Here is a 21,282-nt window from a genome sequence, read left to right as displayed (position 1 = left end):
TAATTTACAATTTTAGTTTAATGGACTTTTTTTTGGTCCACTGTCATGGTTTTACTTCTTAAAATAAAGTGCATATTTTTTGCAATTGATTGTTCGCTACGTTACTCTTATTAAACATTAAGTTTTGTTAATCTTGAGTTAACATTACAGTTGCTACCTAGGCAACTGTAACGTTAGTGCAGGGTATATTGCGTATACCTACTTATTTTTCAGTCGGCATTGCATATACCCACTTCTAAATCCCCTCTGATTTCATTCAGTAGTGCTGTAATGCTGCAAGCCAATTTTTTTTTCCTATGGAGAAGGCATGGCCCACCCTACTCTGCCTCTGATGGCTAGTAAGCCTTCTCATTGCCTTCGTTTGGTTGGGAAGATTTGGCTTAGGCATGAGGAGGCTCACTGTGGAAGTTGTGTAGGGCCCCAAAAATAACGCAAGGGCCCGTCTCTCCTTTGTGTCAAAGCAGGTGTCAATGTTTACAACTTCGATGAGAGGATGAAGTGGAACGGCTCTTCTGGTCACGAAAAGAGGAAAAAAACACTATGAGAGTGATTTGCGGGAACAGCAATCAGGTAAACATGTGTTCTCTCCTCTCCAAGTTTGATGTCAGCAAATAACAGTAACGTTGTGCTAGTTTGCAGTGCATCTCTCTCTTGCTAATGTTAGCTGGGTGGTGCATCTGCTTGCCAGCCACTTCCAAGGTGGTGTTCTGTGACTTTGTGCCTGACAAAAGTGAAAGTGAAATACAACTCTTTATTACTTTTGATAAACGCCAACGGGCAATGATGTTCATAAACTGCAGCTTGGAAAAGATAACTGCGTAGCGCGTTAACATGCGTTTAAATGCGTGTGAACGAAATGAAACTCACACTTTCCAGCAGCAACCTCTGTGGAGACCAGTCCAGACAATATATGGTCATGATGGCACTCCTCATAGGTGCACATAATTTTAAAACAAGACAATTATCTAGTCTCTCAGTCAAGGTTTAGTTACAACTCAGGACTAATACAAGATGGAAAACAATGGATTGACATTGACTATTGATTATAGTAAATATTGTATTTAAAATGTTGATTAGCTGGGCATACTGGGCAACATGGATGCACATATCTCAGTAAATAATTACCATCAGGTATTCAGCTAAGCCATAGTATAAATAGTATTTTATATTTGAAAATGTATAAAAGGAAATCTGGGGTCGAGGCAGATGGTTGCCCACCCAGAGTCTGGTTCTGCTCAAGGTATTTGCCTGTTAAAATGGGTGTTTTTCTTTGCCACTGTCGCCAAGTGCTTGCTCATATTGGGAATTGTTTTTAGGTGAACTAAATATGCAAGACTGGTGTCACAGTTTATAACACAGGGCGTAAATTTGGGCATAAATTAAGAGTATACCCACTTCTCCATTTTCAACCACGGGTTGAAAATGCTGTCTCCTGTGAACATTACTATTTCTACTTGGCTCATTTTAAAATGTGAACCCTGTAAACATGGTCTTAAATATGCAGTGTAGAGCTAGTTAGTCCTAGTATTTTAAGTATGATGAGGAATAATGTAAGAACATTCTAACATAGGTCTGGCTTCTTAGCTTACATACTTTGATATACAAGGCAGAGGTCAGATTTATGCTACATCATTAGTATTTTCAACCAGTATGTTTCACTTCTGACATTACAAAATACATCACTTTTAGGATGAGGACTATCTAATCCAAATCCAATAAAGGCCAGGACAGTGCCTAAGGTTAGCCTACTCTCATGTAATAGCATCCGGGACCAGCGTCACTAGGGCTGGACCCGAATATTGGACTATTTGGATATCCGTTCGTTTGGTAGGTATTAGATTTTTTAATTTGGGAATCGGATATCTGCACCCACACCTACACCTCTGTCTCTTGGGCTACTGCACACACACTGGCTTGCCCCGCCCCGCCTCTTTCTGTTTCAATCTCGCTGTACCATACAGGGACAGACACATATGTGTATGTCTGCTCTGCTGACTTTCTTTGTAAGCAGTATGTTTTATTTTGCCCAAAAAACATAACTCGCGTTTTGGACCTGCGATTCCGTTTTCACAACAGCAGGTGAGCCGCGTGTGGAGGAGGCTTATTGTTAATCACATAGCCTATCGAAACGATCAAAACCAACGTGGTACCGAATGACATCTGCGCACCAATCAGGTGTATTCACTGTTACTTTACCTGTTCTGTGCTTGTAAAATATTCACCGTGTCTGCGTAATACCAGAGAACGTCTCCCTCTCTCTCTATCTATCGCTATCTCTCTCTGTTTCTCTGCAGAGCACGTGTCATTGTCAGTATCTGTATGGGAGGGGTAGAGCTAGGGGAGATCGTCCACTAGTTAATCGATCACGGATAGCTCAGTCTCTCGGACGGATAAAAAATAAAAAGTCATGCTTAGCATGTTCTTGTTTTGTTTTTGTTTTTGAAAGGCAAAAAAGACACTATCCTCTTTGGAATACCGCTCTTATGATACTCAGCATGTGGACAAATCCAGAGCTTGACGGCCTTTCCGTGTCTATTATGGTTGCTGCTATAACTGGACAATTGCTTGGAGGAGTGCTTTAGCGCAGGGCCAATTGTTGCAGAGGAAAAATAATATATAAAGGTTGGAGCAGTTTTATGTCTTAGTTGTGAATATTTATGAGTACAGTGCTCGGGTGAACTGGCACCAGACATTTGTGGAACTATCCGAGTGAGTTTAAGTGAAATTACTCTGTCTTCTTTATCGTAAACTATTTCCTCTGTCCACAATTCATGCTTTAGCCTCACTTCTGGATCCTGTCTAATGAAAACACATTATTGTCTTTTGTCATATGAAGACTCACCAGAGACAAGCCTGCAACTTACTCTGAACCACACAGTAAAAACACTGGCTTTGGAACAGGCAAGAATCTATTACCAATTAATCTCTCACTCATGCTTTCTCCAAGTCTGCAGGAATGTGGGGCTGAATGGTAATCTACAATTGAGGTCAGAAATCCTGGTTAATTTATTATGCTTTCCTCAGTTTTCTCTCTCTTTGCACCCACAGAATGTGCTTCTGGGTAAAAATCCAACGGACAAAGCAAGGTAAGAAAATCAGCCCAAATTTCAACTCTTTGTTTTGCTTTTTCTAACTTTTGAAAAATCGGATTACTTTATCAAAGAATGTTCTGGATAGATAGCTTCGGAAATGGGGACAGAAAATAGAAACCAAGACCTTTTGTTATTTGAGCTGATGTGAGTCCACACAACATTAGACACGTATGATGACTATTACTTAAGTATCATGCAGAGTCTTGAATTAAAACGTCAGTTACGATACATCATACTTTTACCCAACATAATTTAATAAATGAGTTGGTACAGTACAGTATCTGTCTGTGTGCACAGTGAACTTACGCAGCTCGTCAAAGTACGTGTCGCTGCCATCTGCTCCTGGTACCGAGCATATCAGACGGGTCTTGAGGAATGTCGTCCACTTGTTCACCAGACTTCGCTGACCACCCATGTCATTCTAATTCATGACAAAACAGTCAAGAGTCATTTAACAGGAAATTACATTTAAAGTGTGAAAGAAGACAGTTAGAGCTGTGTTATAAATTGGGAACCAGTCACTTTCACCACTTAACCAAATACAATTTTTAAACAGAATATGACCTCATTTTGTTACAAATTCTGTCAAATAGCCAGGCTGAATGGGCCTGGTGCAGACTGGTGTTTTTTTCATACCCAGTTTATTTAAAAATACTGGACTTAAGAAACAATCTCTCACCCTGCAGAGTTGTCCGATGCGGGAGTAGGTGGACTTTCCCAGCCCCTGGGCCTCAACCGCGGTCTCACGGAAGAAGAAAAAGACCTTGTCATCATCAGGGTTTTCACTTTCTGGGACCCAAAAGGAACCAACAAATTTTGGTTCTGGTAGATACAAAGAGGAACAATGTCAGTTATACCATCATTTCTCAAACAAGTTGTGAGTTTTGTTTTAAACACAACCAGATTGAGGTTAGTTATAATATAAAGTGAAGTCAACTGAAATGTATGCCTAGGCTGACACATCAACACACGAACACACACACCATTGAGCCAGCGTGAGTCATGCTGTTCGGTGCGGATGGAGGGGCGTTTCCCCAGGCTTCTAAAGATGGTGAAGTCCCGTCCCATTAAGTCTGTGGCCACGCCTGCATATAGCTCATCACCTAGGAGACAAAATTAATCAATAACTCATTGACTGGTCATGTGACCTTTACTGGTGACTGTTTACCAAGATCAGCTAAAATTATGGCATGAAAATGTTCAATCTTCTGAGGCAGCATCAATCCAATTTTGGGATGAGCCACACAGAATCAGGGAAGATAAAACTTTCTTACACAAGCCAAATTTTAGAAACCTAGAGTTAATGGATAATCAGCTCATATTAATGTGCAAGGGTTTAGTTACCGACGAGTACAGATGCAGCATTGTGGCGAGGATCATATGGACTCTTCCCTTTCCCATCCTCCACCTTAGAGGGGTCAATCCTGAATACATGGTCCTGATAGAGAGAGAGGACAGGAAGAAGTGGATTTAAGGTGTGATCACACATTCACTTTGTTTTCTTTTGTCAGAATCATAGTCATTTTTGGGATGAGATTTCAGGTTTGAGATTTTGGCAGCGTGAGTGACTAAAAACAAATTTGAAACCAGCAACTTGAGCTCAGCATGATGGGATGTGATGCACTCTTTGCCATAATTTACCTTCTCTGCAGCATCAGTCTAGGCTCCAGTTTGCCTTGAATCAATTTTGTATGCTAAGGTTTCCAAGCATGAGTAACTGCAGGATATCAGATGTCAACATTCATCTCTTTATACACATAAACCTTGTGTTTTGAGGTTCTTTCCTGCAGTATGTTCAGATTGTGTTCTCACTTTTAATGAACAGAAAGCTATTTGATGGCAGAGGACTGAGGCTCGCATTTTCAGGCATCTGAACACAGTTTTAAAAAAAATAACTTTTTGTTTGAGCAGGTGAGAACTAACAAAGGAAGTAGTGATTTAAATATTCTCAGTGTAATTGCACCATGACTAGTAATGTATTAATAAATCATAGCTCTAATCATAGCTATAAAAATGTATTCATGCAAATCAAATGGTGTTTGAGATACTTATTAAAGTGTCTCTGTACCTTCAAGCCTGTATGATAACTTTTTTAGACTATTTCTTATGACACACAAACAAGTAAAAATAAGAATGGAATACTGCAGTTCAGCAGCTTGTGTGCGTTTATTCCTCACCTCCATCCTGTGTCCCACCTCTACGAAGGCACAGGTAGGGTGGAAGGCCCCAGTTCCACAGGCATACAGGTGGGTGCGGTTATAGTGGTGCACGATCTTCACATAGTTCACACAGTCAGACTAAAAGACACATACAGAGATACACAGTTTCAGTTTACTTACGTATAGCAATTTGAAGGATAGCTGTATGGGAAAAAAAGATCCAAATCAATAATGTAAATGCTGCTTCAGAGCATTATACACTAGCAGGGTTATAATTCAGGTAAGGAAATACTGAATCATTTTACTTAAATGTACTGGTCTAAAATTGTCAGATTCAAATATATTGAGTCTAAAATATATTGGTGGGATTTGCCTTTAAATTAACCCACTGTGTGTAGCATTTACTTGTACAATGTCAACAGTACTTCAGGTCACTAAACCCCCCGAAATTCCCAGAAAAAATGCCATGGATGTGTCCTCTGTTATCTGCAGCCCAGTTTAAGTGTAAAAACTAGTTAACATGACAACACAAGAAAAAAAAAAAACAGTAAATCCAAGAACGACCAAAACTTGGACTCTGTCTCTCTTTTGGTTTAGTGTTGTACATTCCTCACATAACTCCTCTCACCCTGTCTGCCTGTGACAACACTGTGAAGTCCTCAGCTCCACCTCCAACACACTGTTGTGACAGCCTTTGTGTCCTGGCTGTACACACACATCTACAGTATGTGTGTGTGTGTGTGTGTGTGTGTGTGTGTCTGTGTACTAAGGGTAAAATGGTCATATGAACCTCCATGTGAACGCACACAACAGTCAAAAGTATAATAAACACCTGAAACTGTGAGCTAATTTACACGGTATGGATTTCATAGAACACTAACCTTTTCTGTATGACAGTTGGTGTGAAAGATTGGCATGAAAAGGACATGATAACTGAGTCAAACAGAAAAGAAACCAAAAGGGGAAAGTCGCTTAGCTAAATAGCTAGGCTAGATTCTAGTATTATTTTATGAAGTATAATGAACCAAATACCTTACAACATATCCATCCAAATGTTGGTACAGTTATAATTTCAAATATGTTTATCAGTGGATAATCTATGACGTGATGAACATGCAGGCTGTCTGATTTCAACATTTGATAAAATTCATCTTGATAGGTTGGTCAATAGTTAACAGACATATCCAAAGCATAATAAAGTGAAATATAAAATGGACACTGTGGAACTAAAGTTTTCAAATTCAATTTTGAAGATACAGTTTATGTTCCACCCCTGAGTTGTGTATTATGCTTGACATTTGTTTGAGACATTTGTTGGCACATGTTTTAACTTAGTTAAACATTTACACAAGTAAATCTCAGTTAGATGAATCAACAACTGAACCATACAGAGCAAAAGACAAAAATACCTGTGAAGAAGCACACACAGACACACACACACCCAATGAATTTCTTTGTTTAGCTTCCTTTCAAAGGAATACTTTGACATTTTGGCAAATATACTCTTTCGCTTTCTTGCAGAGAGTTAGACAAGAAGATTGATACCACTCTTATTTGTGTCTGTTTAATAAGCTACATCCAGCAGCTGGTTAGCTTAGCTTGGAAATAGTCCGGTACAAAACCCTGGGTAAAACAGCAATGTTTCATTTTTACACTTTGGTTTTTGTATTAATTAAGCAAAAGAGATATAACGTGTTGGTTCATGAGCTTTAGAGGTGCTGGTAGGCAGATTTATTTTTACCTGCAGACAGAGCCTGGCTAACTGCTTCAAGTCTTTATGCTATGCTAAGCTAAGCTAACCAGCTGGTGGCTGTGGCATTTAGCGTGCAGTTATGAAACTGATATGGATTTTCACATCTAACTCTCTACAAGAACAAGAAGAAGTGCTTAATTATCTCACTTTTCACAACAAACTTCCCATACCATTTTTATTTCTCTTCCTTCTTTATCCTCCTTCACATAAACAACTTTCAGTAGCCTTATTCCTTGCTGTCTGTTCACTCCTCTTCTTATCTAGACAGCAGGTTATTGACCTACAGTCACATTTGTCCATCTCGGAGTCAGGTTACAGTAAGCTGGATCCCAGGAGGCCGCTGGAGAAAAGATTTACTGTACACTAACAGACTGGATGGTACACACTCCTTTTCTAGCTAGAGTCTTGCTTAACACCAGGCTTTGAGGAGATTGGTCTGTTATTCAACTACCCCATTAAGTGATGAGAACATGGACACCATAATTATCATGATTACCACCATGATTGTCAGTGGTTGTCAGTCCCAGGGCTCTATAATATATGATAAGCTAATATGATGCTTTCAAATGTCTGTGTTGCTGGCTTTACATACTGCTGTAAACACACAACTGGTCTCACATCTAATTTAACTATCTCTCACTTTCTCTCCTGGCTACTTTCCCCCAGACAGACCACTGTAACATCTGTCTGTCGATCAAGTTACAAATACTGTTGGAGCCCCGGGGGGCCACTGGAGAAGAGGTTTACCATCAGCTGCAGACTAGGATAATAAACAATCACTCTATGTACAAAATCTGCAGATTCTTCCTAATTTAATTTGTTAATCTTCATGTTTTTGTTTTGATTTCATAAAATAACCTAAATGACCTTGTACAGAACATAATTTGGCTTTGGTCTCAATCTTCCAATTTTGTAGATCTGTTTTGGCTTCATCAGAGGAACATTCTCTCCAAAAAATGTTCTTATTTGCATTTTTATCTTTTATATTGCTTTCATGTTTTAAAGGATGGATTGTAGTTGTTGTCATTGGTGCATTTCTGTGATTTTTGTGTTTAATGCCTAGTTGCAAACCACCTTTCCTTCAAAATACAGTTTGACTGAAAAATGTGAAATTATGAATGGAAGTTTATGGTATATTTCTATTTTTTTCTGTTTCTCCATCTCTCTTTAGTCTCTTTACTCTCTTCTTTAATCAAATGTCTTTCCTCATCTGCCTGTTTTGTCTGTCAGCCTCACTCGAGGGTGACAGTCAGACAGGCCAGATTGTGAAAGCAGTGACAGAAACTGAATTGTGGCTCATTAGGCCTGACACACACACACACACAGCAGTTTAGAACAAAGGCCTGCCTTTCAGCTTTTGAAAACCACCAGGGGGTTAGAGTTGGAGTTGTTAGTCTGTGAACACATACATGCTTCTGTGTGTTTGTGTATGCACATGTGAAGGTGTTCAACCAATCAACAGGCCAATTAAGCTGTTGACCAACACAGGAAACCTGTTTCCCATGAAAGAAAGGGGCACAAACACTCCACTTTTCCCTCCACCCTCAGGCTGACACACACATTTACACAATGAATGAACATACACACACTCAAACACACACCTCACCAGCTTCCCCTGTTCCTCTGATAAAACATACTCATGCCAAGTTTCAATCAACCTTTTTCTCATGATTCCCAGTGTGTTTAGCTGAAGCAAGGCCTCCTCCTCAATCTTACTCCCATTGTATTTTAAACCCTTAGTGTGTGTGTGTGTGTGTGTGTGTGTGTGTGTGTGTGTGTGTCTGTGTCAAACCGCAGCTCTGCTGACTCCCTCACCTTCCTCTGCCCTCTGACAAAATCAATTCTTTGATGTGACAAAAGAGAACGAGAGCAGAAGGAAAAGAAAAAGTAAGAAGGGAGAAGACGCTTGAAAGACCTTGAAAAGATCAGAAAGGAAGGAGGAGAAGGAAGGAGGTGAATAATGGCACAGTCACATTTTCTCTGTGTGACTGTGTGTGTGTGTGTGTGTGTGTGTGTGTGTTGTTAAAGGCTTCACTGGCCAACCTTTGACCTACCACTGACTCATTAGTTGAAACAGTGAGCAAAACGCAGGCTGTGACCTCACTGCGGCCCGAGCTTTAGGTCTGGCCTTCATGTCTTATAAAGCGGCATTGTTCCTCAGTGGATGTCTTTTTCCCTTTTCTCTATTTATCTTTTCCATTCTAGAAATGATTAACCCAATCTACCAATTTTTTATTTCAGCCATTATCTGTCCTTCTGCTACTTCTCTCCATCTCTGTCCATCTCACGTAAACTAGGTTTCCATTCAAGCATTATGTACTGAGCTATAAAAGCTAAGTCTAAATGAAAAGTACAATTTACTCAATGTTTCAATGATTTTTGATAATCCCTTAAAGCAAACAAATTGGAAGTTAAAGGCATTTTCTTCCACCATATTTATATCAAAAGTGTTGTTTCTTTAATATATTAGCATCCAGTCATAGTTAAATGACCATTAGTTAGTGCATTGGAATATTGCCAGGTACATATTATTTATTATAATCTTTAAACAACTAATTTGGCCAAAATCTTTTTTTTAAGAAAGAACTACCTCAGTATCACAGAGGAACCCACTTGCATTTGCATCCATCATTTGCTGAGTGTCTGGGTGAACTGTCAACTGTTTACTGCCACTGTCTGACTGTGTTTATGTGCATGTGTCTGTGTTTGTGTTAGTGTGTCTGTGTGCATGTTAGGTGGCTATCCTGTGGTCAGTGGGTGTGTGTGTGAGTGATGAAGTGTTTATTACTTGTCTTTATGTGGGAAACTTGTTAAGCCCATCACATGCCTTGTGTGTATTTGTTGAGCTATCGTGACAGTGTGTAGGCCTACTGTACTGAACTAATTTTTTTAAGTTGCTAGCATTGCAGTTAATTTATTTGAATTTTGTAATACAAAAGAAATCAAACTGATGGGTGAGAGCTGTATATCAGACAACCCTGTAAACCGTTCCTACTTTTAAAGGAAGACTTTGACATTTTGGGAAATATATTCGCTTTCTTGCTGAGAGTTAGATGAGGAGATTGATACCACTCTCATGTCTGTCTGTTAAATATGAAGCTACAGCCAGGAGATGCTTAGCTTAGCTTAGCATAAAGACTGGAAACAGGGGAAAACATACAGCCTGGCTCTGTCAGCTTGTAAAAATAATTAACGCGTTATATCTTGCTTGTTGAATCCATGAAAAAACCTAAGTGTAAAAATGACAAGCTATGGTTTTATGGGGGGTAAAGGGCTAGATTATTTCTTTGTCAGGCGCAGTGACTTCTTGTCATCCCTGTGAGGTTGCCAAGCAACCAGCTGAGAAAAAGCCTTGGTCTCTTATGCTCAACTCTGCATTTCATGAGTTTACTGTTTTTAAACCAGTTAAAGTTGGTGACACAAAAGTTTTCTGACACGAAAGGGAGGACATAACGCACACAAAAGTTCATGCTATCGCCACAAGATCCCATCCCCCACCGTATGTTTGGTAAATTAGTAAGTTAGCCTGGTTCCAGACCTCTGAATCACCGTCCACATTTGTTCAGTGATTCAAATGAATGATTGATGTCAAACAAAATGGCAATTCAGTTTGAATACCAGGCTTAGTAGGAATCACTACTGCACTAACAAGGATCTGATCCCTCACTGGCTTCCCAGCTGAGAACACTGAAGACTGCCTTCGATGGAGAGCCTGGCCAAACTAGAAGCAACCCTGCCAGAGATTGAATCCCTGTGGTGTTTTCCAAGACACCATACTTGTGTCATGAAGACACTTCTAATAAAGAGTAATAATGTAATATACTCACTGCAGTGAAGTGTAAATACATAAATTTAAGCTAATTAACAGCATACAGCATTACTCAATACTTTGTGTGTGTATGTACAGTATGTAATAATGCGTGTACTTATGCAGCACATGTGACTATTTGCTAATTAACAGCATACATTACAGTGTAAAAAAGTGCAAAAAGACAGATCCGGCAGTGAAAATGACAATACGAGGTTAACTGCACAAAAAGAAAGAGAAAATATTTCCACTTAGTATTCAGATTAAAAAGACAAAATTGTTTCATGGAAAGGAACAAACAAGTTCATAGAGATGATGGAAGGACCGATGGGGTCGAAAGCAACATGAGAAACTTTTGGTTCCCAGAGAACAAGGGAGGAGAGGAGAACTGAGAGAGAGTAAGGAAAGTAGGAGAGAAGAGATCCAGTGGGGGCGAGAGCTGTTGGCCTCTTCATACAGAGAAACACACTTCTGTGTAATTAGGGTCACCGATGTGAGGTCAGCTCAGTTCTCAGTGTGTGGGTGAATGTTCACAAAGATACTAAAAGTCAAAAGGAATAAGAGGGGAGTGAGTGTTTAACAAAGGATAAAAATAACATTTCAAAGGCCAGAAAGGCAGGAATAATAACTGACCAGGGGGAAACTCCTTTCTTCAAAATCCCATTAGTCTTCAAACTTCTCCCAAATTTTTATTTTCTTTTCTTTATCTCTTTCTCCCTGCATTTCTCCTTCCACTCTTCCTCTGGAGCAATTTTACTAATTCTCTCCACTATTCTCGGTCTCCACTGTTACTCTCTCTTTCAAACAACAACAACGAGCTCCATTCATACAAAACTCCAGGCTCCAGTTTCACCTGACCAGGAGTCTGTCTGAGGGTGTGTGTGCTCAGGTTTCTGTCTGCTACAGCTGTGTAATCACACTGATGAAGGGTTTGTTTTACACACAAAGAAAGACACACACACATTGGATACTTAAACATACATGAACAAATGTACACACACTGTCAAACACATGAGCATTAATACAGTATAAATAGATTTGTGGCATGTCAGCACGCATTGATGGGAAGTTACTGTTTTACACACACGTACACACCTACGCACATAGACATATGTAGAGTTAGCTAATTGTATGTGATGTAATCCTGGGTGGTCTATAGGCTCTTGGTGGCCTCTACATGCCGAGCCTGCTCTGCCCAGACTCTGTCCACATACAGAACATCACATTTAGACACATAATCATCAGATAGCAGGGTGGCCTAAGCCCTGAGAGCATTACAGTAGGTCATGAATTCAATCCTTGCAACATGTAGCAGCCATTTATGCTATCCCTGCACACTCTACATTTACAAAAACACAGGAACCATGCAAATTTGTATTTATTTATTATTATTATTATTGTTATTTATTTATTTATTTTGTAATTTGCATTTAAAAAATTCTGATCTTATGACATTTTTTATAATTTCTTTAATGTTGTTAGTCTGTAACTCATTGTTATTGCTACCTATCATAGCCAGGACGCTCCTGAAAAGATGCTCCTACATTAAACTACTCTGCTGTGAAACTGACTCAGAGGAGACAATTTTGACCGTAGACTTCTAGAAGCTTCTTAGTGCCAATTTCAGTTTAAGTGGGACTTAATTATTTAAGGAAGCACCACTAAGAGTAACAATATTTCCTTATATCCCTTTGCATTGTTGTCACAGCAATACTTTCCCTGTCTGAAATCTTTATGATGCACATGCTCTCTCCTATATAGATGGGGCAGAAATCAATTCAATTCAATTTTATCTATATAGCGCCAATTCATGACAGAAGTTATCTCATTGCACAGGTTTCTCCATCAGAATTCTAGCTGTGCTAACTGGATTTATCTAATTCCTTAACCAAATTAAAGTTTCTCATTTACTTGATGTTTAAGAAATTAGTTTACTGCATAAAGCCACAGAATGCACACTGAAGCACTGATTTTAAACTGCTGTGGAAAAACACAAATGTCTTTGGCTTAGCATCAAACTGAGCAGATCTCAGTCAGATAGGGTTTAAAACAAACACTGGGCGGGTCCAAAAGTAGGAGTGTTGCACCTATTATTAGATGTTATCTGTTCAAACGTGGTGTTTCTGTCTTGTGATGACTCCCATGACTCCAGTGGATTAAAAGGTAGCATTGTGTTGCACTGGGTAGGAGTGGACAGTTAGGTCTACCTCCTCCACGAGGAGCTCCTTAGCCCTCTTATTTAACTCTGTATACAATGTATGATGTCTGAGGGGTGATGAGGAGTGATTTTTAAAAAAGGATGTTATAATGCATTATGGTTCATATACAGTCAGTCTGTTTCACAAGATAGATAACTATTTTCCCTTGGGTTAATAATAAGTGTGGTCTTCACATTTTATATTACAGACTATTTAATGCACTAATCCACTGTTAAGGTTTGATCTATTTTTTGTCATAGAACACTATCCAACATCATATTTACAATCAGAGTGCCTCAGATTTCTTTTAGATTGCCAACAAATACCATGGACTTCCATTAATAGTAAGCTGGACAGTCATTGTTTTTGTGTTTTTTTACTTGACTACTGGCCCTATCCTTGAAGAGCACCTGATTTTTTACTCTAATATTACCAATACCATTGTTCTTGACCCAGTGCAGCACTCCCTATTTTTTTCTTCACTATCCAACATCACTTGTCAGAGAAGGGATGAATATGAGCAATTTCAGGTCCCAAAGAACTGTATATTTTTGTAAATTAAAGTAAAATAGAGTAGAAAATGGGATGAGGTAAGATTAGGTAAGATACAGTGGTGAGAAGAGACTTACAGTGATATCCTTGCCAGCCCAGTTACACTCCTCCCTCCAGTCGACGGGAGCTGGCCAGTAGATCTGAAACACAGCAGGCAAAGGTCAGATGATCCTGTCGCTGAAATCTAAATTTGTTATCTGGAATAATTTACTAATTTAAAGTCTTCTTGATGTAAATTTTGAGAAATTCTTTAACTTTTAAACACTAAAAACAACACAAATGTGTTTCCTCTAAACTAATAATATGTCCTTGAGCAAAGCACACCTCAAATGAGCCACCTAGAGGTTTGGATTAATAAAGGTTTTCATCTCACTTCCCTTCAGCCTCTCCATACTTCTGTCAATTTCACTTCCTTTCTTTCTCTTCCTTGCTCTTCTGTCCTTTTCATCTGCTTCTTTCTCCTCTATCCTCACCTCCTCATCCTCTCTTCTCATTGTAAAGGAGAATGACCCCACCACATTAAAATACAGCTTCTGCTATGGTGAATCTGCACAACCAGGTCATAAATCAAACTTGCCCAGATACCTAAAACCAACAGAGGTTTCACATCTAATGCACCAAGCATATAATTTACTTCAAACAGCTGTGAACAGATGTTTGTAGTAGGCTGTATTTTGCTTGTATATCTATGTTTTTGTGTCTCTATGCATTTAAGTGCATTTAGTGTTGCCAGCATGTATAAATGTATGCTCCAATGTGTATATTGTGCAAGTGTTCTTCTGCAACTTAAAACGTAGGCTATGACTATTACATACTCCAAAGGCAAAGGTTTCAATTAATGGATGTCATTTAGATATCAATCACAATGTTTTTTGAATAAATGCTCTCTTTTCATCTCTGTCCACCTATTTGATTTTCTATCTTTCTCTATTAATCCCCCATTTCTCTTTCTTCTCTTACATGTAAGGCTAGTCACTTATGTTGTCTCACATGTGCAAGAATATGATTCATATCAGTTATTTTCAAAGGGACATATTGGTAACATGTGTCTTGTAACTTTTGAATATTTCTCTTTCAGAATCAGAAATCAAAATCAGAAATACTTTATTGATCCCCGAGGGGAAACTCTTTTGTTAGAGCTGCTCACTATCACGTCAATGCACACAGGAATAGAAGTACTAATAGCATAGAAATAGAAATAATAATAAATAAATAATAAATAAATGGCCATTATCCTTTCTACCATGCCTTCAGGTCCACATGAAAACAAACATATATAGTGTGTGTCCTGACTTTGATAACAACAGTAATAAATTATTCTTAGGAATCAGACAATATGGCACTGGCTGTAAATTAAAAAAAAACATTTCCTCCATATAATCTCCTTGATCTAGTTTGTAATCAACACAAGTAATAAGGTAATTTTATGATAGAGACACAAAAGGTCACTAATTAGAGCACAGTTCGGGTAAATACATCATGTGATAGGTAATGCAGATTAGAATGAAAAATACCATATTACTGCTTTGTTTTATTCAAATGGACTTCAATGTGTTTGAAAGTCACATGAGCTCAAGTGTAGATAGTGGTGAAATCTCATCACAGTAATGGCTGGATCATTAGTATTATTGTGCATTGACGTGACAGTGAGCTGCTGTAGCAAAAGAGTTTCCCCTCGTGGATCAATAAAGTATTTCTGATTCTGATTCTGATTAATCAACAAACCTTTCTCACCTCCACATATTTTATGTTATTACATATATTTTATATTAAAATTGTATATGTTGTCTGTCCAACATATATAGTTCCTGACTTATTGTGAGTTACTGATTTTGTTTCTGACCAACCTTGTGTTCCTGCTTGGCAATGTTGTCTAATGATAGCGACAGCAGGAAGTTCTTGGCCCCGACAAAGAGGCGGCCTCTTTCTTCATCCAACAGCAGAGCGCTGAAGCAGCAGGAACGCTCCAGCTCAAAGCGCCGCACTCCATGGAACTGCTGCAACTCTGAAGTCATACAGATATACAGGATTGTAGGTGGCACCTCTCAATCTGTCTTCTGTTGCATGTGACATGTTGCATCCTCCTGTTACATGCCACATGCAAACTCTCACAAGCTATTTCAACTCACATTGCGCTGTCAACAGTTAGGCAGAATAGAAATAAATATTTTATTTATGGCCATTATCCTTATGCTTATTTTTTTGTAAGTAAGTCTTGAATAAAACAACAAGTAACAGTAAACAATGACCTAAGAAAGACTTTAGGTTGTTTTGGAATTGATACTTTGATCACAGAGTCTTCAGATCCAAATCAGTAAGTTGGCCACAGGGCTGCAACAAGTCATGTGGGTGATAAAGAAGATTACCGCTTAATTTTAGTATTTAAATAACATTTCTGAGCTGTGTCCTAGGGCCAGTGTCTTGTGAAGAGAAAGGACAAAATCCTGACAGTATAATGACACTATATTGGTTTCAATGGAAAAATTGAGTGTCCTTGCTGTTTCCAAACTGGCAACAACAAATTCTGGGGAAATAGTGCCCAGGAAAATTCAGCTTGGATTTGTAAACTTAAGCTATAATAATTACCCCAAGCCAGTGGAAAAAAACTGTGTTCTTGGCCTGAGAAGCTTAAGAAATAAAGGGACTGCATCATCCCCTGCTGGCCTGGCTTAAACCAAGAGCATGAGAAAACAAGACCAAGGCCCTCTTTTCTTACACATTAAAATTGCTTTATTAGTCTACCATTGTTCTAATGGGTATTTATAACTTTAATTAAGACTCTGACGCCACCCAACAGCCGCCTGCATGACATCAGGACTTTAGGTCTACTGCTCTTGTTTTATATTAATGTGCCATTTTCAGCAAATGTGTTATTATTCAGTTCCACCATACTGTGGTGACAATAACCTTGGGTCCAAAGAAGACACTTACTGTACTGTAAAATGATACTTGTTTAAAGCACCTATTCTCTGATACATGTTGAGAGAATTATGTAACTACAACTTTTAAATAGATCAAAGTGTCTGTCTGGTGTTATGCCTCTTCTCTGTCAGTATTATAGTTCACATGTTATTTGTCAAAACAAACAGAGAACATATTTCTCAGGCAGCCCTAAGTCCTGGACTTCAGTAAAAGTCTACATACACCCTAGTTGCCCTGGGAGGCTATAATGCTACAAACCAGAAAGAAAAAAAAAACTGCTGGGTGGATGAAAAAAATCAGCTTTACTTTTGGCCACAATCATGTACTTAACATGCTAACTTGTTTAACATGTAAAATGTACAGATAAACAGATATATCACACATTATATCACACATTAACAGGCTAATGTTTATTATGCAACATACAATATGTTAGCATGATAATGTGCTAACATTTAGTATGTAATGTTTAATATTTTAGCATGATAATGTTATTATGTGTATCATGTTAGGTTAAAATGTTAAAACTAGCATGTTATTATGCTAACGAGACAGGCAGACAGACCAACTGACTTACCAGTGGTGGACTGAGGCTGTCTAAGGGTTATGGGCGAAAAAAAATAAGAAAGGGCACCAGCTGCATGCGGTGGGGCACCAGCACGCTGAAAGTGTTATGAAAGTTGTGCTATATTTTTTTAAACAAAAAACCTACAACAGGGGTACTAGGAGGGCATTTTCCACTATAGAGACATCCCATGAGAGCACATTGTCTCGCACATAGGAACCGATAGAGGCCAACTAATTTTCTAGCATGTAGGGCAGTCTATATGGTACTGCATCACATTTTATCCATTGGAAGGGCACCCATTAGTGCACTGCATCACGTTTTCTCCACTGGAAGGGCACCCTAGAGGGCAATTTATCATGTTTTATCTACCATAGGGGCATCCAAGAGGACACTTTCCAGGGGGGGCACCCTGAGTCCAGGGGGCAACCAGTGTGACTTACCAACTCACACTGTCCCTATCCCTTGAGCCCTCCCCTACCTATCCCTTGAGCTGCACTGTGAGGGTAACTAAAAAGAGTTATTCTGGGACTTAAATTACCACATCAAAGAGTAATTTCAATGACCACCTACTTGCACATATATATGCAATATGTATATATATATATATATATATATATATATATATCCTGCTTATTACTTATTACAAAAGACATTGTTTGATTAGAAATTTTAAATTAGCCTACAGCAAACTCATTCCTCAGTCAGACATAACTGAATATTCAGCTCGACTGGATAAAGAAACATACCGTTGTCATTTTCTGTGTTCTGCTTAAGGCAAGTAATTTTAGTGATTCATGAGGTCATCGGGATCTCTTTTAGTCCTTCATGTGTCAACTAAAACTAAAATATTCTGCTGTCTTCCCATCATGTACTGTATGCTACATGTTACCTTCAGCCTAAATTAAAGGGAGCACATATCTCAGCTGGGCAGACGGCCTTCACAAGCCTCACGTCCTTGGTGAGTTAGTTCAGGCTGTAAATGCCGGCTTAAATGATGGAACACATCTCTGGTTTATGTGGTTGTGTTGGGCATTGAGCTGCCTTCTTCTAACTTACAATGTTCGAGATGAAACACAAAACCCTGCCTGTGTGTTTAAGCTGTGTGTGTGTGCATCTGGTTGTGTATGAGTGTGGCTGTGAATCACAGCAACCACAAATTACGGCTGGCTTCTGTTCAGGACTGTTTACTTTGAAAAGGATATGGCGGAATCTCACATGAAAAACCAAGAGTGTGTGTCTGTGTGAGTGTGTGTGTGTACACGTACTGTACACAGAACAAAGGACATTATGTGGAAGAGGCAAAGACCCACACACATACCTTCACATGAACAAACCACCACACACAAGCCAAATTTGCCTTCTTTAGACAGAAACACTTCAACTTTCCTCGTCAAAGCTTTGGATCTTACCTTTGTATGAGAGCTTCATGCGTGGTGAGGAGGAGGAGGAGGAGGAGGAAGAGGATGAAGATGAAGAGGAAGTGCGGGTCATGGTGCCAGAGGAAGCATGAGCAGCGGCCAGACCCAGCAGGAACAGAGAGCTGCAGGTGACCATCATGGCCGCCATCATCATCATCATGGTCATCATCTCGGCACGCTTAGAACAAGCTCCTTCCTTTCAAAAGTGAATTTATTTATTTATATTCCACTTAGCAGTAATGTCCACCTGCCTTTGGACTAGTTTGGACTCAGCTTTGCAAAACCAAAACAGATTCTCCCTCTTGTTTTTTGCAGAGCTTCAATCTTTTCCAGTCTTCCTTCCTTTCTACCTTTAATATTCAGAGTAATCTTTATATTGTCCTCCTTGGTTTTGAAGAGTTCTCTTGGCAGATCCAGTGCTCCTCCCGTGAAGGACGACCAAGTTTACCTCTCACATCCAAGACGGGACAAAAACGTCACACATGGGCATAGAGACCTAAAAATAGAGACAGGAAGGGAGAGGATTTAGAAATGGACACAACTAGCATACGTGTGCCAGGGATAACCCTGCACACACACACACGCTCACACACAAACACTGGCGTCTGAGGTATATTTAGCCAGAGTCAGATTGATGCCCCTGCCAGGCTGTGTTAATGCCAGCCTCCATTATGGCGAAAACACTATAATCTCTTCACATTACAGCAAGACTCAGGGTATCCAAAACACACACACACACACACACACACACACACACACACACACACACACACACACACACACACACACACACCGACCATGGTGATGAAGACTGTGTGTGATAGAGATATGCCATGCCAAACCAAGCACAATCTCTCCATGTTTGTAGCACTGCCAACTCAAAGTGGCTTCCCCCTCTCTCTTTCTGTCTTTCTCTTGCTTGCTACCAGTCTCTTGTCACTTGTGAGTGAGTCCAACAACACAAAGCAAAAAAAAACATTTTATTCAGATTTTGTGTCCATATTGAGTTACACAGTAGTAGATAAATAACATTACAAGTTATCCAAAGCTTCAAAATGTTGGTTTATAATCTTGTTTACACTGTGCTTCTGTAACCTCAGTTTCTTGGTATGGGGACTTGCTGTCAATTGACCATGAGCATCAAGGAGTATAGAAAAAGAATTTCTATGAAGTTATTAGAGAACTGTAGTCGGATTTAAAGTGACAGATTTGTTATTGTTTCGGAAAAATCCCCAATAACTTGGTGCCTCGGTTGTGAGTGTGTTGTTGTAAACCACAACTCTACCACAGCAGGACCAGGAATGAGGTCACTGGTTCGTAAGTCTACATGTATGTGAATGTTGTAGTCAAAAGTGTGTAGAGGACACACACACACACTCCTCTCTTTCAGTACTTTGGACTCTGCGGTCAGCTGTAACAATATAACAGTCAGTAACAGGCAGACTGTCTGCTTTTTCCCCTTTTCACTTTAAATTTTTGCTTCTTCTCTTCCTCCTAACAATTAACTCTATCACTGTCCTTCATCAGCTCTTCTCTGTAAAAACCCCTCTCTTGTCTTGGAGTGAAATCAACTGCTTGGCCAATGTGAGGCTCAACTCTACTCTGTACAGGAGACTGGATTTGTGGTGCAATATCAGACATAATAACACCAGTTATTATCTTTCATTATATGGCACTTGTAAGAAGCTTCAAAAAGCCTGTGTGGACAAAACTGGCCCAACATCAGCCTAAGTTTGGTACACTTGCACTTGCCCAAAGTTAGCTATTATTATTAGTTAGTTATTATTAAAGTATTGCTACTGGAGCTGATTCTCAGCCCATATTGGCCCAACCATGCACCCCTAGAACTTATCCAAATCTTGCAGCCATATATGGGCTAAACCCAAGCTGCATTTTGACTTCTGGTGATAGAGCACAGCTGAGTGCGCCAACACTCTGCTGGCGATGTGGTGGGCTTCTAGGACACTTTTAATGTAGGTAGCACCTGTCTTATGAGAATAACTGCAGAATGGGTCTCCCAACAGAGAAGATGGTCCCTCAAAATTCCACAGATTCAGCTTTGTTTATCACAATAAAAAAAAATATTTTTTGCATGCACAGGGGTGGTAAATCTTTCATATGTTCATGGAGGAACTCTAAGGATTTCTTGGATGACTGGGTGAAGTGTAGCTTTGAAACTGGCTCACTATCATCATCACAACTGTCTTTAAAGCATGCTAAATTTTCAAATAAACCACCCAAAATTCACCTTATTCATTTTAAGCTGGGACGTCTTTACATAAATTTTGAAATTCCTGGTGCAAGTACAGCTGAAAGCTGCGGCGATCACTTTTAAGCGCACAGAATACAGTATACAGTATGCATACTGAAATACACACATATGAGAATATACACACAAACTCTACACACACACAGACCCGTCCAGACTGTTGGCACATAGTTTTATGAATAATGGAGCTATTGAGGCGTGGAGACAGGAGACCTCTCATAAGCTCATGGCTCCCAGGCCACAACACAACAGGACAGAGCTGAACAGGAACATAAACTCCCACATACCCTGCAGTATGTAAACACACACACACAGACACACACACTCATGAATGGACAAAAGCGCACATGCAAGCCTTGAACAGCACACAACCATCCTCTGCCAGAACTCATTGTTTCAGAAGTGCACAAAGAGGCGTTGTAAGGTGTGAATCGTCTGGGATACTTTTATAGTTCTGGTCTCCTGAGTTTAGGTGTTAAGCAGAAAACATCAAATTTCTCCCAGCCAATGTCAAGGAAGTGATTGTGTGTAAATTCATTAATA

The 21,282-nt window shown here is 39.4% G+C and overlaps 1 protein-coding gene and 1 long non-coding RNA gene across 4 annotated transcripts in view; one reads left to right on the top strand and one right to left on the bottom strand.

The window, feature by feature from the left end:
• The window catches only part of sema3b (sema domain, immunoglobulin domain (Ig), short basic domain, secreted, (semaphorin) 3B), an 84,288-nt gene that overhangs the window by 11,016 nt on the left and 51,990 nt on the right, over positions 1–21,282 (bottom strand). For all 3 annotated transcript variants that reach the window (XM_044210778.1, XM_044210776.1, XM_044210777.1), the window contains 8 exons: positions 18,462–18,966; positions 15,410–15,567; positions 13,640–13,702; positions 5,270–5,389; positions 4,437–4,530; positions 4,076–4,195; positions 3,772–3,914; positions 3,399–3,513 (listed from right to left, as the gene is read on the bottom strand). In XM_044210778.1, the coding sequence (XP_044066713.1) occupies positions 3,399–3,513; positions 3,772–3,914; positions 4,076–4,195; positions 4,437–4,530; positions 5,270–5,389; positions 13,640–13,702; positions 15,410–15,567; positions 18,462–18,639 (991 nt within the window). In that variant the 5' untranslated portion in view covers positions 18,640–18,966. The remainder of the gene's footprint in view (positions 1–3,398; positions 3,514–3,771; positions 3,915–4,075; positions 4,196–4,436; positions 4,531–5,269; positions 5,390–13,639; positions 13,703–15,409; positions 15,568–18,461; positions 18,967–21,282) is intronic.
• LOC122882881 lies at positions 2,096–3,915 on the top strand. Its single transcript, XR_006379480.1, has 3 exons — positions 2,096–2,622; positions 3,049–3,086; positions 3,779–3,915. It is a non-coding gene; the product is annotated as an uncharacterized LOC122882881 (long non-coding RNA).

The sequence above is a fragment of the Siniperca chuatsi genome, linkage group LG10 (genome assembly GCF_020085105.1).
Source record: "Siniperca chuatsi isolate FFG_IHB_CAS linkage group LG10, ASM2008510v1, whole genome shotgun sequence".
In the NCBI taxonomy this organism is placed as follows: domain Eukaryota; kingdom Metazoa; phylum Chordata; class Actinopteri; order Centrarchiformes; family Sinipercidae; genus Siniperca; species Siniperca chuatsi.
The sequence above is the reverse complement of the archived record's forward strand: the minus strand, read 5'-3'. Positions and strand labels throughout refer to the sequence as shown.